The following is a 20,817-nucleotide window of genomic DNA, read 5'->3' as shown; positions in this document are numbered from 1 at the left end:
GCATTGGAAATTCCATGGTGACAATATCTTGGTTTTCTTCCAGTGATGGTGTAAGGCAGCCCTTAGAACTTTTGCATATCATAGAAAACATTATTAATTAGGAAAGCTCTGTGGTGCAGGGAAGCTAGAGTTCTCCAGATGAGAGGTATCACCTTTTGTAGAAATCTAAGTGACACTCTAATCAGCTGATAAACATTTTTAATTAAGCAACAAAGGACAAGTAAGATGTTTGCCTCTCTTAATCCACCGTTATTATTATTTCTTGAGAGACCAACTGCGTGTGTTCAGGGGCTGTTCTTATTAGCACATTGGTATCAACTGACAGGAGCCCATGTTTTCAGCTTGGGCCTAAGGGCTTCTTTTCATTTTCACTCTAAGTGATGCATGCAGAAATATTCACGGAAGAAAGAGCATGAAGTCTTAATATCGGTGGAACTGCCATTTTGTTAAACAGCCCAGGGCTTGAAACTGATGCCCGAAGAGACTCGTATTTCTGGAGATTGTGTAAGGAACTTGCAGATGCTTGTGTGACGTCTCAAGCTTTCAGCTCTTCCTTGAACTACACACAAAACAAAATCTTTCAGAAGCAGTAGCCTTTAATGTAGACCGAACATGACTTTTCAAGCATATATATTCCTAGGCTTTTGGGCAAAAGTTGAAAGGCCACATCATGTGCAGAGTACCTCCCCTCTGATGAGGCAAATACATGCTTCCAATGTATGTCTCAGCATTACAGATGTAATATCCAATATGCTAATCATATCCAAGCATAGAAAGGATGGCATTGGAAGGCAGAAGCAGAACACTTACCAGAGGCCAGTTTGGGAATCTCTGTGGTTCATTTTAGGAATGCCCAGGGGAGAGAACATTCTTGGAAGGCTTTTTGAAATGAGGTACCAGGGGAAGTCACTGGCATTCAGGAAGTTTACTAACTCATGCTGTTGTAGCAAAGTACCACCAACTGGCTGGTTTAAACAGCAGAAAGTTATTTTCTCACAATTCTGGAGGCCAGTGTACTCAGGTCAAGATATCAGCAGCCTCTCCCCAGTTCTTCACATGGTCTTCCCTTTCTGTGTGCCTGTGTCCCAATCTCCTCTCCTTATAAGGACCCTAGTCCAATCAAGGGGGGCCCACCCATCTGACCATATTTTACTTTAATAACCTCTTTAAAGGCCCTCTGTCCAAATACAGTCACATTCCAAGGTCGTAGGGGTTAGGCCTTCAATGTATAAATTTTTGCAGGAACACAATTCAGCCTGTAATAGGAAGGTATGTGAAAAAAGTAAATTATTTATCTTATAGATGAGAACTTACTTGTTGAATTTAAAAAGAAATAATAATTTCCCTTTGTCCCAGTGAGATGGCTAAATGGTGCCTCTAAAACTTTAGCGACTTGAATAGGACCTTTACAGCTTTTGCCATCACTATCCAAACTTCTTAAATTCGTGGTGCCCTTAGTGACTTAGCAGCCTCTTCCCTGCATCCACGGACTAGAAGAAATACCTATCTTTTTTGTTAGTTGCAAATCACTATGTTCTAACAACGTAGTAGCCATTTGAAGAAAACAAAATATATAAATTGAAAGAGGCTCCTCCCACCGTGTTCGATATCTCGCGATACTTGGCAAAGGCCTTCCTCTTTCGTCTCGGCCGCCGACATGCCATCCAGATTGAGGAAGACCCGGAAGCTTCCGGGCCTCGTGAGCCACGGCCACGGCCGTATCGGCAAACACAGGAAGCCCCCCAGGAGGCGGAGGTAATGCTGGTGGCATGCATCATCACAGGATTAACTTCGACAAATATCACCCAGGTTACTTTGGGAAAGTTGGTATGAGGCATTACCACTTAAAGAGGAACCAGAGCTAATGCCCAACTGTCAACCTTGATAAATTGTGGACACTGGTCAGTGAGCAGACACGGGTAAATGCTGCCAAAAACAAGACAGGAGTTGCTCCCATCATTGATGTAGTACGATCGGGCTACTACAAAGTTCTGGGGAAGGGAAAACTCCCAAAGCAGCCAGTCATTGTGAAGGCCAAATTCTTCAGCAGAAGAGCTGAAGAGAAGATTAAGGGTGTTGGAGGGGCTTGTGTCCTGGTGGCTTGAAGCCAAATGGAGGGGAGGTTCATTAAATGCTATTTCCTTGTGGAAAAAAAAAATAAAAAAATAAATTGAAAGAAATATATCATTACTTACAAACAAGACGTGTGTGCCTGTTGGGTAGTACACAATTCCTAAAGCCTTGATCGTATTGGGTACCATCACACTTATTTCCCATTCTACAATGTTGCTCATATGTTACTTATTTTTTTTTTAATCTCAGCAACTGCAAAAACCTAGCTTTGTAATGATAGGATGTGATCATCAAAAAGTGTGTAGAACAATCTAATGCTGAAACTGACTTTAGTAACCTTCAAGGTAGCATCACTCTCTTGCCCTTGAAATTTTAAAATATTCCCCATGTCCTGTGAGTTCATTCAGCATCCCTGGGTATTCCAGTTTACAATTTAGTGAGCATGAAACCGTATTACTATTTATATAATATTTTCCTTTTATCAGCTCATATTTAAAAATTTTATTTTTATATTTTTAAACTTATCTTCATTATGAATATGAATATCTGAGAGACGTAATACAATCCATAAAACACCTAAAAATTCGTTTCTGTACCAGTGGCACCTCTACTATCCTTTAGGAAATACAGTTTATTAATTTAAAAGAGCAAAATGCTTTTATTTTGAGAATTTGCTGTCTTCTCTCTTAGTGTCTGATTTTCTTTAATAGACTACTTTTTAGAGCAGTTTTATGTTCATAGTATAATAGCGGGGAAGCTATAGATATCTCTCCACAGATCTCCTGTCTCCACCTATGCACAGCCTCCCCCATTATCAAAATCCCTCCACGCCAAAGTGGTGCATTTGTCACAGTCCATGAACTCAACATTGACATTTTATTATCTTCCAAAATCCACAGTTCACATTGTACATTTTATGGGTCTGGGCAAAAGTCTAATGCCCTCCATCCACCATGATGGGATCATGCACAATGGCTGTGCAGCACCCAGCAGGCACACATGTCCTGTGCATAAGTAATGCTGTATTTCTTTACATTTACGCTGTCGTCAAGATCCTCTGTGCTCTGCCAAATTCAGTGCCTGATTTTTACTTTTATTACAGGAACTCGAAATGCAGGCTCGCGCTCATGGACTTTCCCTTATTCCATCCACGGGTCTCTGCTCTCCAGATTTGGTGAATCGGATCATCAAGCAGGAGCCTGTTCTTGAGAACTGCAACCAAGACCTCCTTCAGCATCATGCAGACTTGACGTGCACAACCACTCTTGATCTCACAGATGGCACCATCACCTTCAACAACAGCCTCGGGACGGGGACGGAGGGCAGCCAGACCTACGGCGTCCCCACGAAAATGGGATCCAAACTGGAAGACATCCTGATGGACGATACGCTGTCTCCCGTTGGTGTAACTGACCCCCTACTTTCATCAGTGTCCCCCGGAGCTTCCAAAACCAGCAGCCGGAGGAGCAGTATGAGCATGGAAGAGGCCGAGCATCCTTGTTAGCAAACCCGCCCTGCTCTGCGTCCCCACGGACTGCTTCCTCTCTTGATGAGCAGATTTCACAATTTACCTTGAAGGGGTTTTCTTGATAATTTTCCTTTAATATGAAAATTTTTTTCATGCTTTATCCATAGCCCAAGATATATTTTATTTTTAGAATTTTGTGAAACAGACTTGTATATTCTATTTTACAACTACAATTGCCTCCAAAGTATTGTATGGCGAGTGTGCAGAATCTGTGAACTGAGTCCACTGCAGACTTCAGTTTTCTGAGCAAGAGGATTTTGCATCAGAGAAATGTCTGTCCATTTTTATTCAGGGGAAACTTGATTTGAGATTTTTATGCCTGTGACTTCCTTGGAAATGAAATGTAATGTTTAATTGAAAGAATGTAAAAAGCAACCAAAAAAATAAATAAATAAAAGAAAGAAAAGAAAAGAAAAAAGCAAGAGGAAGAAAAATCCTCCATACTAACCCTTTTTTCATTTTTTAAATGTATTAATCCATGGGTACTGCCTTAAAGATACAGTACCTTTCTAGCATTAAGTCTTTTTACTGCAAACTATTTAAAGAAATACTATATTCTGTAAAAGACAAAAAAAAAAAAAAAAAGAAAACAAACAAAACTTCAGCCTTTTCATGAGGATTGTCTGATTAGAAATTGTAACTGATACCATAGTTGAAAGGAGTCAGACCCAGGCTCTGAAGTGCAGAGTCCAGTCTTTCTCTACTTCACCTTGCACTGTTACAGGTTTCTTCATTGACAAGTGGGATTCAGCTTTTCATAAGATATATTTTATTTTGAAATGGAAGCAGATGTCCTCTCCAAACATTGAGGAGCACTGGAAGTTTGTTTTACTTTTTTTTTTTTTTTTTAAATTTCTGCTTTTGATAAGAAAGCCAAACTAGGCGTATTTCTAATTGGCTTTACTGTTTTTATTTTTAAATTGTGTTTTACTGTTCATTTGATTTGTACAGATTCTTTAATATCATCATTCTTTTCAATATGTTTGTATTAATTTGTTAACAATATGCATCTTAAAATGGCAATTTTTCGATATTTTTACAACTCACCCGTGGTTTTCTGCATTCTTTGTACACCCATGAAAGAAAACTTTTATGCAAGGTCTTGTGTTTAAAGAGAGTTTTGCGAATATTTTGTATATTACAGTCTCACTTGGAACTGTTTTTCAACACACTTAAGGCATAGCATTAATAGGTTAAAACCAGGCTTTCTAGAAAGAATAAACTTACATATTTATTTTTAGGATATAAAAGTAGCAATATACTTGGAAACTGATAACATTAATGTGTCCATGAAGGTCATTTAAATTGGGGTTTATTTCAGCACTCTTGCTGAATTTTTTTTCTTTAAAGAGAGAAATACTGTATTTGGCAAATTACTGTTACTTGATAACCATGTTTTAACAAGCAGCCATGTTGTGAAGTTAGTTTCAGTGCATTATCTATTTGGGTAGTCTATGCAATAACGTAGTGTTACATGTATCAAGCCTAGATGTTCTATACAGATGCCATATAGTGTTATGAGCCAGGCTGTTGAATGGAATTTCTCAGTAGCAGCCAACCATTGAATAGCAAGTGGCATAAAGCTTATCCATTCAGAATGAAGTGCCTTACATATAGCAGTAGTCTTTGGACTAGCACTGACTGAACTGTAATATAGGAGAAAGTTTCCAGATGGTATCTAGAGTCAAGAGATCATGTAGCATGGTGCCTATGTAGACAATATAAGAGCTTCCCATTTTCCTTCAGATATTTTTAATATTAAATATATTTTAGTGACAGAGTGCCAATTTCTTTCATCAGGAAACCTTATTCAGGAGGGTTTAAAAAAATGTTTAAATGTCAAACATGAATTGATGATAGGTGGTGAAGGGTTCAGAGAGAAGGAGTGATTGTCGGATGTGTGAATGGGTGGTTCAGGTGAAAATCATCAACTGCGTAGTTCCCATGCACATTGGGCAATGAGAATCCTTGGAAATACCGATGATGCTATCAGTTTTATAGCTTTATTACTTAAGGAGGTAGGGGAAATTAGTTCCCATTCTTTCAACCTCCTTAACTGTATAGCTCTTTTCCTAGAATAGTGATGCAAATCTGCATGAACAGCCAAATGTACCGTAGTGTTCATTGATACAATCATAGCATTGTCTATTTCTCTCTTCATATTTATGGAAGGGAAGGGGATGGACTTGAAAGTCAAAGATTGTGATGCTATGTTGCTAGTTTTCCGTATCTGATTTTGAGAGTTTTTAAAACAATAAAGCAAGGTCAACTGACCCATGGCCAAGGGAATATGGCCTCAGTTAACCTATAGAAAGCTTTGTTGAGAGAAAGTACGGCATCTTGTTCCACTGCCCTGAGTCTTGCAACTCCTGACTTTGCCCTTGCCTGCTTCCCCATCCCCTTCTTCTTAAGAGACAATTTCTGAAAGTGGCAGGTAAGCAAGACCAGGAGAATGCTGCAACCTTGGGGTGGTTTTATTTATTTCTTTTTTTGCCAAATAGAGTGTGAAATCATTTTAGGGACTAGTTAAGCCAAGAGGCAGTGGTTTGGGCTTATTGTTTGTAAGAAGTGAATGATCCACACCGCTCCCCCATCTCTGGGTGCAGAATTGGGACTCGGGGTTGGGTCTCCTTATGGAGTGACCAAAATGCCAGAATTGTCCACCTGCCTCTGGGTAGGGCAATTGAAATACCAAACCTTCTGACTTTGCCAAAAACCATACAACCAACCTGGTCCTACATAGGATGACAAAGTTCTTTCTGGTTGTTTTTAAACAATAAAGCAATAAGAACACAAAATACATAGGAAGTTAAAAGATACAAAGTAAAGCACAAAGGAATGCACTTATTAATATTTTTGAAAAATGCACTGGGTAAAAATTGATGTTGATAACAGTATAAAATATCCCTATTTCTTGATAAAAATGACAAATGACTGTCTCTTGTGGACGCTTGGTACTGTAATGTTAATAATAATCACCTGCTGTTGGATGCAGCAATAATTTCTGTGTGGTCCATAGCACTGTATATTATGGACTGATATTAATGTGTCCAATGAAATAATTGAACTGTTGTTCTTGATAGCCTCATTAAAGCATTTGGTTTTTCACATAGTGGTGGTCAGTTGTGTTCAGTTCATGTCAATTTCGAATGTTATTTCCCTTATCAAAAAATGGTAGTGCACATTTTCTTCTGATTTAATGAATAACAAATTGCATGAAAATTTTAAAAATGCCAGTAAGTACTTTTTTCTTGTTTTAAATGCCACTCTAAGATGTTACTTTTATTACTTCATGATTTGCACTTAGATGAACTATAATTATGCAGCTTTTTTTCCCCCTCTGAATTTGGGGAGATTTTAAACTCCCAAATGCCAAGACTTCATTTTAGATATAGGAGTTTTATTTAAAATGTTTCAGTGAGAGGTGGCTTTACAAAAAGAGAAATTGTCAGAGAAACCCTTGCATATTTACAGAAAAGATATTGGGTTTTAAACTACAAATTTACAATAATGAAAGCTTAATATACCCAGGCTGCCAGCTCCTGCCTGTTTTTTCTTTTTAATATAGTACTTAAGAATCATTTGATAAATGTTGGATTTGAATTGGAAAGTGTCAGACAAAACATGTCTTTATTCCCTAGCTAGACCTTAAACTTCTGCCCTTTAAAAAAAAAAAAAAAATTCTAGTTTAACCTCTGGAGAAAATGAGCAAGAAACTTCCTGTAACACTTCTGATCTGACTGTCAGCTTTTTCTTAAGTTTAATTTTTTTCTCAAATTGTAACATACAATAATCGAGGCCTTTCTTTTTCAGAGTTATTTGAATTATTTATATTTCTGCTAGAAAATAGACTGCGATGTCTTAGAAACGTGTAAAAGTAGAAAGATGTCCTATGTGAATGAGAGAATTGTCTGGGTGAAATCAAAAGCCAGGTAAGTTGAAAACTGGAACTTTTCATCTCCAGAGGGATTCTGCAGGTCTGTTACCACCTTCACCCGAGTTTTTGTCCTGTTATTTCCCTAATAACAGTCACTTCATAGCCCTTGGATCCTTAAGGTCACTCACACAACTGTGTGTTACAGCAACATTACCTGAAGATAAGACATTTTGCCTACAGCTTGTATAAGTTTATATCCACATTACATTTAAAAAAAAATTTTTTTAAGCCAATTCACTTTAAAAAATTTGTATCCATAAAAATGACAAGGCATGGTTTCTTCACTAAACTTCCTAGGTCTGAATCTTACCTCTGCCCATTTGCAGGTAGGTGATTTTGAGCAAGTTCCTCAGCCTCCATGGGCCTCAAGAGTAGCTACACACTGGTCTTGTGAAGACCATTCAAATGAATATACTAAAATTTTTGCTTTGTGGCACAGGGCAAGTGCTCAGTAAATGGTAGCTGTTTTTCTATTACCATCGTCATCACAGTCATTATTAAAATAGAAAATAATTCCAGGGCCACCTGAAATCGTCGTTTGTATCAGCTGTGCCATGCTCACCATATCTGGCAAAACACTGCATTAACCTAAGATTTGTGGGAGGTGGTAAGGTGACTAGAGCCACAGGCTACTGTGTGTGGAAGAAGGAAGCTTTCTCCCTGAAAGACCTGGGGTTAGGATATTTTTGAGAATTAATTGTAAACCCAATTTATCACATTGAAAAAGATCTTTAGCACAAATGAATTAGAATTGAAATTGTATTAAACCTGTCTACTCTGGATGCATGTACTTCTGCCATGTGAATAATTACACTATTTCCAGAAAATATGCTTTGCTGAATCTTAAATCTCTATTATATTCCCCAGATAATTAAACTTTTTAATCTTTTGTGATATACACTAATGTTATGCAGCTAAGAGTGGTGTCTTAACTATATCCTATCTTCAGTTTCCTATCAATATTGAAATGTTTTTCAGCATTTTATTTTCAATTGTACTTGCATTTGATGACTTCCTTGGAACACCATCTGAGAAGTTAATCTTCATACCAGCCAACATAAATGAACTATGCTAGATTACCCTGTTTTTATTTTTTTGTGTATGCCAAGATTTAATGCATAGCCAAGGAACATGAGGAGAGCTCATTTAAGAGGAGTGGTGTAAAGTTAGATTTTCATTATATTTAGAGAGAAGTGGCGATGATCTCTTAATTCTTTACTGCTACATCTGAGGCTCAATAGCAGTGGCTCTGTGTCTTTACTCGTAATAACGTGAATCCATAATACACATCTCGTGCTGAGTGTAAATGAAGAAGCTTCCATTATCTCAGTTTTCCCAAGAGGCATGTTACCCAGCCCCCTCATCCCACCCAAAAGGAAATAATTTATCTGTCATGTTAAAATTGTCAAGGCTTTCTATATGCATAAAATTTAGACGTGGTTAATTGTATTTGTGTTTAATATTTGTGGGCTTTTGAGGCTATTACCTATACAAGATATACTGGAAAGTAACATGAGTGTAGATAAAACCAAATAAATCTCAGCAATCCGTCTAAATGGTAAAGACAGTTTGCTTCTGAAAGATTTGCATTTAAAATTTCTAATTATGGAGTCAGCTGAAGATGTATCCAAATGGGTGCAATTGTCACTCAAAATTCCTTACATATTATTCAGACAGCAAAATCTGTGTAGATAGAAACCACGAAACTAGTGTTTCCCAGACGTCGCTTTCTGGAGCTAACTTCCCCAAACTGTTCCAGAAGTTGCTTTGAAGAAAGGGGATTCAGAGATGGGGCTGGAATGGGAAGAGGTTTGATGTCATTAATTTTGAGAAAGTTAAGTTTGGGAAACCCTGGGCTAAAGAAATTTGAACAGTTGTCTCTACTTCTAGACTTTTCTTTCATTTTCTAAATTATGCTAATGTGTCTTGAGAGTTTTCAGGGGGACTGGTATGTGATGTTTCCAATCCTATCTGGCCACAGGACTCCATGTTGTATGTGTGTGTGTGTTAAGGCACCTGTTAATGGTTCCAAAGAACATAGTTTGGGAAATTCTGGGGATTTTACGGAAATTATATAAACTTGATGAACATAATTTATTTTATTTCCCTAAGGTAAATATAATTATATTTGTTTATGATTCTCTAGGTAAAAGTCATTGTCATTAAAAAATTATTATTCCTGAGAAAACAAATTAGCTTAGGTTTTCATCTCCAACAAAAATACAAAATTCAGGGGCAAAGGAAACCTTTGCCATTAAAAAATTATTACTCTTGAATTTAAAAAGTAACATGTTTTTCAATGAAAATCTAAATTTTAGTTATGCACACTTTCAGTGGACATTTTCTATGAATGGTACAATAAAATGTCTTTTTTATTGAATGTCTCTTACCCTATTAAATATGGGTGGACAACCTAATGTTTAGGAAATAGAGTGGAGATCTTGGCTACAGCATAAGTGGCTTATAATTTTAGGTCCTACTCCCTGGTTTGTGGTAGAATACACTGGGAAGAATTGTGTAGTGTTCACAACGGTAGTCTTACCAATGACTCCTTTTTAACACAGGCAAGTCCAACAGATGGACCACGTTAAATCTCAAAAGTTTAGTTGTTAATGGGTTGTAGGTCAACCCACAAAAGCTACATTAATCATTATATACCTGTAGTATATTTTAGAACTTACTAAGACCCTTCTAGAATTTAAGCACCCTGTATTTGCTCAAGGGAAAACACACTAGCATACCTTTTCTACTCCTTACAGATGGGAACAGAGATTTTTTTTTTTATTTAATGTCTTTTTCAAAATACATTTTCCCAGCTCATGCCCTTTGCCTAAGGATAAATGGTGAACAGAAGAATTTCACTCCAGTGAAATGGAGGAATTTATTAGCTCAAACAGTAAATGTAACCTCAGGAATGCCTGGGTTGAGGGGCTCAAACAAAGCATTTGATCTGCTTGTCCCTTAATTTTCTTGGCTCTGTCCTCCTCTTTGCAGGTGGAGGCGATTCCCTCTAGCACAGTGGTTCTTAACCTTCCTAATGCTGCGAGCCTTTAATACAGTTCCTGTGGGTCACAAACCCACAGGTTGAGAACCGCTGCTCTAGCAGTTTCAAGGTCCAGTAGGAGGCCAGCACCTCATTCCAGTTGCCTTGGCAAAGTCCCTGTATCAGTTCTGATCAGGCCTAATTGGGTATGATCACCATGGCCCAAAGATGGAACACGCCAGCTTGCGAGAGCTGGGTCGCATGTCTACTCCGCTAGATTCATTCAGCGTCTTCTATAAACTTATTGACCAAGAGAAAAGGAGGTGGGACCCACCCAGACTCCAAAGGAAAGCACGGATCCCAAAAGGGGCCAGAGGCTTCTGGATGCTTTAGTTAAGCATTGTTGTAGATGATAAGAGGACTGGACGAACTCTACCCTTGCCAATCTTTTGTCCCTTCCACATACATCAATGTGGGATTTGTCCTTCCTCTGCCCTTAGCCCCAGATGGATGGAAAGGGAGGACAGGAAGGTATTAAATAGCTGTATGTCCCGTCTCCTCATCTTTTCGTGGCTAGTTTTTCATAAACAACTCTGCACCTCTCACCCGCTGCTCAATCCTCTGTCAGATGGAGATCTGAAGACCCAAGCTTTGCAATAAAATAGAGTCATGAGCCACATAACAGGCACATATAAGATGGTGATCCCAGAAGATTACAATGGAGCTGAAAAATTTATATCATCACCCAATGACATTGCAGCTGTTGTAATGACGTAGCTCTATCTATATCTTACTCATGCGTTTGTGGGGATGCTGGTGCAAACAAACTGCTGTGTTGCCCATTCTATAAAAGCCTGGTTCATACAATTATATAAAGGCAATAAATAATGTTACAGATTTATCAGATTTATGAATTTCCTATTGTATTTATCATTATTTTAAAGTGTGCTTATAAAAAAAACAAAGTAAAGCGGGGCAGCCCCTGTGACTGAAAGGAGTAGGGCACCGGCCCCATATGCCAGAGGAGGTGGCGGGTTCAAATCTAGCCCAGGCCAAAAACTGCAAAAAAAAAAATGTAAAACGGCCTAAGGCAGGTCCTTTAGGTGGTGTTCCAGAAGAAGGCATTGTTATCACAGGAGAAGACAGCTCCATTTGCATTACTGGCCCTGAAAACCTTCCAGTGGGACAAGGCTCGGAGGGGAAGACAGTGATGTTGGTAATCCTGACTCTGTGGACATCTAGACTAATGGGCATGTTTGTGTCTTAGTTTTTAATAAAACTTCTACAAAGTAATAAAAAATAGAAAAAAATTAAAACTAGAAAAGGCTTACAGAATAAGGACATAAAAGAAATATTTTGCACAGTAGTACAACATGTTTGTGTTTCACGGTAAGCATTATTACTAAAGTCAAAAAGTTAAAAAACATCAAAAAATTTATAAAGTAAAAAAATAATAAGCCAAACTTATTCCTAAAGAAAGAAAATATGTTTTGTTCTTTTTTTATTAAATCATAGCTGTGTACATTGATATGATCATGGGGCATCATTCACTAGCTTCACAGACCGTTTGACACACTTTCATCACACTGGTTAACATAGCCTTCCTGGCATTCTCTCAGTTACTGTGCCAAGACACTTACATTCCACATTTACCAAGTTTCACATATACCCTTGTAAGATGCACCGCAGATGTCAGAGACAGTCTCACTTTATCACCCTTGATAGAGTGCTGTGACATCACAGCTCACAGCAACCTCCAACTCCTGGGTTTAGGCGATTCTCTTGCCTCAGCCTCCCGAGTAGTTAAGACTACAGGCACCTGCCACAACGTCCAGCTATTTTTTTGTTGCAGTTTGGCCGGAGCTGGGTTTGAACCCACCACCCTTGGTATATGGGGCCGGCACCCTACTCACTGAGCACAGGTACCACCCACATCTTTTTTTTTTTCTTGAGACAGAGTCTCACTATGTTGCCCTCAGTAGAGTGCTGTGGCGTCACAGCTCACAGCAACCTCAAACTCCTCGGCCCAAGCAATTCTCTTGCATCAGCATCCCAATTAGCTGGGACTACAGGTGCCCACCACAATGCCTGCCTAGCATAAACTATGTTTTTAAAGTCTGCAATGTCCGAGGCCTTCACACTCACTCCCTTCTCACTCACTGACTCATCCAGTCCTGCCAGCTCCATTCATGGGAAGGGCCCTACACAGGTGTACCATTTTAAAAATCTACCACATTTTTATAGTACCTTTTCTGTGTTAGACATGTTTACACACACGAACACTTAGCATTGCATTACAGCTGCCTACAGCACTCAGGACAGTCACATGTGCTGTACTGGGCTGTAGCTTGGAAGCAAAAGGCTACAGCAGTAGCCTAGACATGTCATAGGCTACACCATCTAGGTGTGTGTAAGTGCACTCTATTATGTTGACACAATGACAAAATTACTCAATGACACGTTTCTCAGAATGTGTCGCCCCCATCGTCGTTAAGCAATGCAAGACTGTTTTCAGAGTGTTCACCATTCTTAGCCAGATTCTCCCTATCAATGGCAAAATGGCTGGCTGATGGCCCTAAGCATGCCCTTGCAGTTTATCAACCAGCCTGAAAACAGAGTATTTCTCTCCTCCCAGAGTCTCCCTGGCACAGATTGGCCAGTGGGATCTCACTGTGTTGCCCAGGCTGGAGTACAGTAACACAACCACAGCTCTTGCAGCCTCCATCTCCTGGGCTCAAGATATCTTCTTTTCGAGTAGCTGGGACTATAAGCACACACCACCACACCCAATTAATGTTTTTATTTCTCTATTTTGTACAGATAGGGTGTCACTATTTTACCCAGCTGGTCTCAAACTCCTAACCTCAAATAATCCTCCTGCCTTGGCCTCCAAAAGTGTTGAGATTATAGACATGAGCCGTCATGCTCAACCCTTTTCTCTTAAACCAAGTTGAACTGATTCCTTGTCTCTTGCACATAAAATATTCATATTCATGATCAGTAGACAAGGGCTGGCAAGGTCTGCCACAATATTGTCTTAGTTATAAAAGTATTAGACTAGGAGAATCTGCTGGCTAGGACTGTGGAAATGTTTGTTTATAAGCAACATGTTATCACATCTCACTTACATGAATTTGGGGAAGAATAAAACTTCCATATGGATTAACTTACAGGTAAGTGAACTTATCTCTTCAAACGGTCAATATTTTAGCTTCACTATTTTTGATAATAGGCTTTCTAAAGTGTATTATTTTCAGCCTCTTCAAACAAAATAATGAATACGATTTTATCTGTGCTTGCTGGCACAGGGTCATCTTTAAGATCATTATTACAATGAGCAGTGATACAGTGGTGTCTCTGGGTGCTTCAGAGGTGTAATGAAGGTTTTAGTCCCTAGATTAAGAGGCCCTAGAGAGCAGCATTTTACTCTGTCTCTTTTCCTCCCAAACCATTTCAAATTCACTGCTGCAGCTCTGCTGTGAGCTCTGGAGAACTGCTAATCCAGTTCAGTCATTAACAGTTAACTGAATTATGTCTGGTAGGAGGAAAAATATGCCCTATGTAAATGGGCATTCCTCTGTGTGAGCAATGGATAAGCTTTTAGTGCTTTGATTCGGCCTATGCAGAAACTTTTCCTCCCCTATTTTCCTATTTTCCCAATGGACTTTGGCTAATAGAAGAAGCTGAATGTGTGACCTAGTTAAAGAAAGTTTGCCATAATTAGAAACAGGTCAAATTCCTTAAGAGTCAGAGGATTCTGTTTTGTTGAGCTACTTGAAAGCCATTCTTTCCATACTTTGTAGGAATTCTACTTAGTTAGTACAACTCAGTCTACGACAATGTTTGCCAAACTTTTCTATAAAAAGCCAGAAAGTAATTAGTTAGACTTTGCAAACTGAGATGCAAAAATCACAGATATTTTGTTTAGTGCTTGCATAACAAGAGAAAACAAATTTTTATGTGATTTTCAACAGTGACATTCAAAGTATAATAATAAAAACTAATATAATTTTTGTAACATAGATCTACTTTTCATTGAGAAGAATGGATTTCTTATGGGGAGTAATAACATTTTACTTACTTGGGGTTCAAATTTAGGGTTACCAAGCCTCAAAATGATTGTGAATATTAATGTGTAAAAGCCACTCTTAACTCTCAGGTTGTTCAAGAACAAGTGGTAGACTCAGATTTGGCCTGTAAAGCAAATCTCTAGACTGTTGCAGGGAGTAATAAATCTCCCCGTATCTGTTTTCTTCCTTTTAGCAACAGAGTGCACTGAATTTTAGCTCAGCACATGGCCACACTGCTGGGTTTCATATTTCTCAGCCTCCCTTGCAACTAGGTGTGACCACATCATTAAATTCTGCATAATGGTGGGATGTGAGCACCTCCAATTCTTACTTCCTACTAGCTAGGAAGGAGTGGATGCTGAAACTACTCTTTGGGCCCCGAGACACATGCCCTATGTTGAACTTTCACCTTGCATATCTGGAAAAACAGAGAAGCAATGATCTTATTTAAGGCATGCATTTTAGATCTTTTGTTAATAACAGTTTAGCCATGATGACAAATCCATTATATTCTTTACATTTACCAATAAATTTTTTTCTCCTTTTCATCCTTCTCCTTTTTCCTGGCTCTTTATCCTTTTCTTCAATGATATTAATTCCAAATTTTCACTATTTCTGACTGGTCTTACAACTCAGATAATCTACATTAAGGAGGTTTTCTATGCAAAAACAAATGAAAGCCCCCTTTGTAGCTTGGATAAGAACAGTTGCATTTTCATTCATTATCCCACAGCCTTGAGCTTAGTCAGAGGGGCAGCTTCAAGGGCAGCTGGAACATGCTGTCTGTATTTAAGTAACCAGTGGTCCAGGAACAAAGGCAAGACAGACACTGAGAGAAAAACTGGCAGTCTGTAATTTATATTATCCTACTGACAATAGATAGCTATGGAAGAACCTGAAACAGCAAAATGTCGTCACTATATGAGAAACTCAGAAACTATTTGTGTAGAGACATAGAGAATTGTTATGCGGTGTAATGGCATCAGGAAAATGAGCTGGCAGAATGACGCAGGTGCCGAAAGAGCTCCGATCAACCTGACAGGATGATAGCCTGGAGTTCAGATTAAGTTAATTTAATGGAAAAAGGCTTATATTCTATGCTTTGTTAAATAAGATTTGAATATTGTTGCCATTTATGCTCCCATCCTCCCACTCCCCCGAGGCAAACATTTCTTTGGCCAAGCCAAACTCAACTGGCATTATCAATGTGGGCTCCAGGCAAAGGAACAGTTTGTGCAAAGACTTGGACTAAAATAGAGAGAATAGTTACTATTAACAAATTGAAGATCCTTCACAAAGTAGAGTAGAATGGTGGCTACAGGAGGCTGGGAGGGAGGCAGGGAGGGCTGGATATAGGGATGTTGGGAAGCAGGAACAAAAATCCAGTTAGTAAGAGGAATAAGGCCTAGCATTTGATAGTGCAGTAGGGAAATTATAGTTAACAAGAATTTATTGTATATATCAAAATAGCTAGAACAGAAGAATTGTAATAATTCCAACACAAAAAAATAAATGTTTGAGGTAATGAAAAAAAAAAAAAGAACAGTTGCAATATAATTTAAAAGCTATCTAAGGATTTTGTTTGTTAACAAAGCTAATGAGTTGTAGTTGTTCTTCTGTAATGATGAGAAGTCAAAAACATGAGATAAGTATCTTATTTTGGGTAGTGAAATCTGCAGGCAGATTTTCTCAGGTTATTGTGATTATTACAATAGTAGTATTTAATATTTATTTATTTTGTTATCACATGAAATTTTTCCTTTTTTTGTCCTTTTTTGAGACAGAGTCTCAAGCTGTCGCCATGGGTAGAGTGCCATGGCGTCACAGTGCACAGTAACCTCCAACTCAGGCTCTAGTGATCCTCTTGCCTCAGTTTTTCTATTTTTAGTAGAGACAGGGTCTCGCTTTTGCTCAGGCTGGTCTCAAACTCATGAGCTCAAGCGATCCACCTGCCTCGGCCTTGCAGAGTGCTAGGATTACAGGAGTGAGCTACTGTGCCTGTCCAAAATTTTTTCTTTAATCTTCTCTAGTTTAAGATGAGGAACTGTGGCCAGGCTTGGTGGCTCACACCTATAATCCCAGCACTCTGGGAGGCCAAGGCAGGAGGACCACTTGAACTCAGGAGTTTGAAACCAGCCTGAGAAAGAGCAAGACCAAGTCTTTTTTAAAAACAGAAAAATTAGCAGTGTCTTACGGTAGGCAGTCCCAGCTACTTTAAAGGCTGAAAAAGGATTGCTTGGACCCAGAAGTATTGAGGTTGCTGTGAGCTAGGCTGAGGCCATGGGAGTGAGACTCTGTCTCACAAAAAAAAAAAAAAGAAAGAAAGAAAGAAAAGAAAGAAAGAAAGAAAGAAAGAAAGAAAGAAAGAAAGAAAGAAAGAAAGAAAGAAAGAAAGAAAGAAAGAAAGAAAGAAAGAAAGAAAGAAAGAAAGAAAGAAAGAAAGAAAAAAAAGATGGGGGTCTGCTGACTATAGAGTTTTATATATACACATTATACAAAATTAAAAATTATGTCTAAAACAACAAAATGAGCAGGAATGCTGTTGTCTGTGCTGTGATTTATTTCTACAGTGGCAGAAAAGATGGCTATAATGGTATTTTAAACATTGTTTTCTGACTATGGATACGTGATAACTTACTACAATCAGATCCCTGCCCCTTCAAGTCTGACATTGCTCCAGAAACCTGGTGTGTAAGAAGAATCCCACCCTAGCAAGGTTTAACATGACCATAGCTTTCCACTTTTTTCTCTCTAATCCCCACCTTCTAATAGTGTTGCTGAGTATGAAGTGGCAGGAGCAATCTTTCTCTGCTATCAAAAAAATCTAGCTCAAGAGTGAGAAAAACACTGTTCCCACATCGCCACTTCCTGAAGCCACTTCCATGGCTGGTATTACTAATTAGCAGCCCCCGTCTGTCTCTGAGTCCAGATGTGGCTTCATGATTCACAAAGGAATGTTCTCAGCAGCCACAGCTGATGGATCACAGTTGTTTCTGAAAGTGAAACCTATTTTCCAGCTCTAATCTACTTGGTAAAAAAGGCATGCATTCAGGAAAATGTATCTGGTTCACAAAGTGTCTTGCCAAATACGGTGCTACTAAGGTGTGTCATCTAGCCCAGTATCAGGACTACAGATAGGTTGCTTCTCCCAACACCCCTAACCCCCAAATATGTGCCACTTTTTTTTTTTTGAGATAGTGTCTCACTCTGTCGCCCTGGGTCGAGTGCTGTGGCATCATCATAGCTCACAACAATCTCAAACTCTTGAGCTCAAGAGATCCTCTTGCCTCAGCCTCTTGAGTAGCTGGGACTATAAGCTTGTGCCACCATGCTCAGCTAGTTTTTCTATTTTACACTTGATCTTAGTCAGAAGGCCGAGAAACGATTAGTTTTTGTATTTTTAGAAGAGACAAGATGTGGCTCTTCCTCAGATTGGTCCCGAACACCTGAACTCAAGCAATCCGGCTGCCAGATTATAAGCATAAGCCAGCGTGCCCAGCCTACATGGCGCATTGTAAAACTTCATCTGTCCTAGGTAGCATTCCTACATTAGATCTACAAATGTGGGAGAACACAGTTACTTCTCAGTCTGGATCCAGGACATTTCAATACCAGTTACTCATATGCCTTTTCAATTTTGTGTTCATGGTATTTAACTAAAAACCTGACACTTAACAGGTTCTCAATAAATATTTGAATAAATGGGGGGAGGTGGGCTGAGGGAGGGTGATTGGTGAGATTACACCTGCGGTGCATCTTACAAGGGTATATATGAAACTTAGTAGATGTAGAATGTAAATGTCTTAACACAATAACTAAGAAAATGCCAGGAAGGCTATCTTAACCAGTGTGATGAAAATGTGTCAAACGGTCTATAAAACCAGTGTATGGTGCCCCATGATCGCATTAATGTACACAGCTATGATTTAATAAAAATAAATAAATAAAAAAAGAAAAAAATATTTGAATTAATGAGTAAATGAATGATCATGTGTTGATTTTAGTAAAATGTATAGAATACTGTAATAGCCTCCATTCATAAGTACATTTACCTATTAACTATAATAGCCTCTGTAAGTGCGAGTTGTACAGAAGTCAGATGTTTGTCCCCCCGTTTGTAAGTAAGAGTCATATGGATGTTTATAACTCAAGCACTTATTGTACCTGTTATGTTCTTAGTAGAATTCCAAAAGTTGGAGAGCAATTAGAAGCACCCATTCCAATTATTCACAAAGCATAGTTATTATAAAATGTAGTAAGTAGTATAAAAAACTTTTATTTAATGAAACAAAAATAGGTGTTTAATATTGTAGAAAGGAAAAATCTTATTATTGGGAAAATGTGTAGGGCTGGTTCTTGAGTGTGAAGACACATACACATATGAAAAGCAAGGTGTAAGATTCTCCTGTTCATGCATGTGGGATATGTGTTATGAAATACAAAGAAATGCTCATCAGGCCGGGCACAGTGGCTCATGCCTGTAATCCCAAAACTCTGGGAGGCTGAGGAGGATGGATTGCCCGAACTCAGGAGTTCAAGACCAGCCTGAACTAGAATAAGACCTGTCTCTAAAAATAGCCAGGCATTGTGGTGGGTGCCTGTAGTCCCAGCTACACGGGAGGCTGAGGCCAGGGAATCTCTTGAGCTCTAGAGTTTGAGGTTGCTGTGAGTTGTGACACCATGGCACTTTATGCAGGGCAACAAAGTGACACTCTGTCTCTAAAAAAAAAAAAAAAAAGAAGAAAAAAAGGAAAGAAAAAGAAATGCTCATTACTTTACAGATAATGGACCCAGAGAGGTTAATTGGCATCTCTACCATCACACAGCTCTTTCTTGGAACTAGTCCAAACCTTGTTTCCTGAGTTTGTGTTGACTGAGACCAGCAAGAGAGATGGCAGCAGAATGACTTTAAAATAGAGTGTATTCATCTTACAAGGGTACATGTGAAACTTAGTAAATGTAGACTATAATTGTCTTAACACAATAACTAAGAAAATGCCAGGAAGGCTATGTTAACCAGTGTGATGAAAACGTGTCAAACTGTTTACAAAACCAGTGTATGGTGTCCCATGATCTCATTAATGTACACAGCTATGATTTAATATTAATAAAAAAAAGAAAAAAAATAGAGTGTATTACAGATCTTGGGGTATAATAAGACCAACAGCTCCAAAGACAATGGCTGCTGGAAAGACAGTTTAGTATAATGTGAAGGTGGGGGCACTCCATGGCGGGGCACATGAGGAAGCCCTGGGGTCAGTTATAAGATAGAAAGAGAGCGAGTAACAATGGGCACAAGCCTTTCTTGTGGTTTCTATGGGAAGGGATGGGGGAGGCTGGAATCAGGCTTAGCATCATCAGTTAGTATGAATGATTTCAGTGGGCTCTGGAAGAGGAGCTGTCCCTAATTGTCTGGTGATGGGCTTGATGTGGTGGGGGCAGGTGTATAGTGGCCAGGAGTGTGAGTGCCCACAAAAAGAGACAGTTGGAGGTGTAGAGTCTGGGGTAGCTGGTTTGCATTTAAAGGAGGAAAGTTCCAGGAAGGGGGCCAAGGCAAGGTGGCTCAGGCATACTATCAGATTGTCCAAGACAAGGCATGTTCAAATTACACATGTAGGAGAGATGTTAAAACATATGTTTACAGAAGCTGGAAACTTGGTTAATACACTGGGACTCATGGTTTAGAGAAAACAAGCTATTAGTTCAAGATAAGGAGGAAGGAGAAGTGTGGTGAGGGAGGAGAGATAGGGAGTAACTGCTTAATGAGTACGGAGTTCTTTGGGAATAATGAGAATGTTCTGGAATGAGATGGTGGCAATGGTCGCACAACATGTGGAAATGCCAAAATTCACTGACTTGTATGCTTTACATTTATATTAATTTTTTTTTCCTATAGTGTTTTTCTTGAAGGATTTCTTTGGCAGTGTAGTTGTAAAAGTTTTGTTTTATTTTATTTCCAACATTGCATGGCTTATCTCTGTGATATTTGAGGGCATGTGTACTTCGATGATTCTTGTTAAAAATTGAGAAAGAAATTATTTACACTGGGGTGAGGAAGAGAAGGGAGTAATAGGACCCATTTGTGGGTAGGGTGGTATTTGTGGTATCACTTTAGAGAATAATAATTTATCTTTTTCAAAGTAGACCAAAGGAGCATTTCCCAGGGTCCCAGAACTCTTCAGGTTACCAGGGACAGATGGGGAAATCCATCCATTTATCAGGTCGC

The 20,817-nt window shown here is 38.9% G+C and overlaps 1 protein-coding gene and 1 pseudogene across 13 annotated transcripts in view; both read left to right on the top strand.

Moving 5' to 3' along the window:
* The window catches only part of MITF (melanocyte inducing transcription factor), a 224,148-nt gene extending 217,439 nt beyond the window's left edge, over positions 1-6,709 (top strand). For all 12 annotated transcript variants that reach the window (XM_053599529.1, XM_053599527.1, XM_053599536.1 and 9 more), the window contains one exon: positions 3,176-6,709. In XM_053599529.1, coding sequence (XP_053455504.1) covers positions 3,176-3,577 — 402 coding nt within the window. In that variant the 3' untranslated portion in view covers positions 3,578-6,709. The remainder of the gene's footprint in view (positions 1-3,175) is intronic.
* On the top strand, positions 1,616-2,144 carry LOC128591787 (60S ribosomal protein L27a-like; annotated as a pseudogene). Its single transcript, XR_008381659.1, has one exon. The product of XR_008381659.1 is annotated as a 60S ribosomal protein L27a-like (transcript).
* Positions 6,710-20,817: the final 14,108 nt, after the last annotated feature.

This window comes from Nycticebus coucang, chromosome 8, assembly GCF_027406575.1.
Source record: "Nycticebus coucang isolate mNycCou1 chromosome 8, mNycCou1.pri, whole genome shotgun sequence".
Classification (NCBI taxonomy): Eukaryota; Metazoa; Chordata; class Mammalia; order Primates; family Lorisidae; genus Nycticebus; species Nycticebus coucang.
This window is presented reverse-complemented; position numbering and strand designations above follow the sequence as displayed.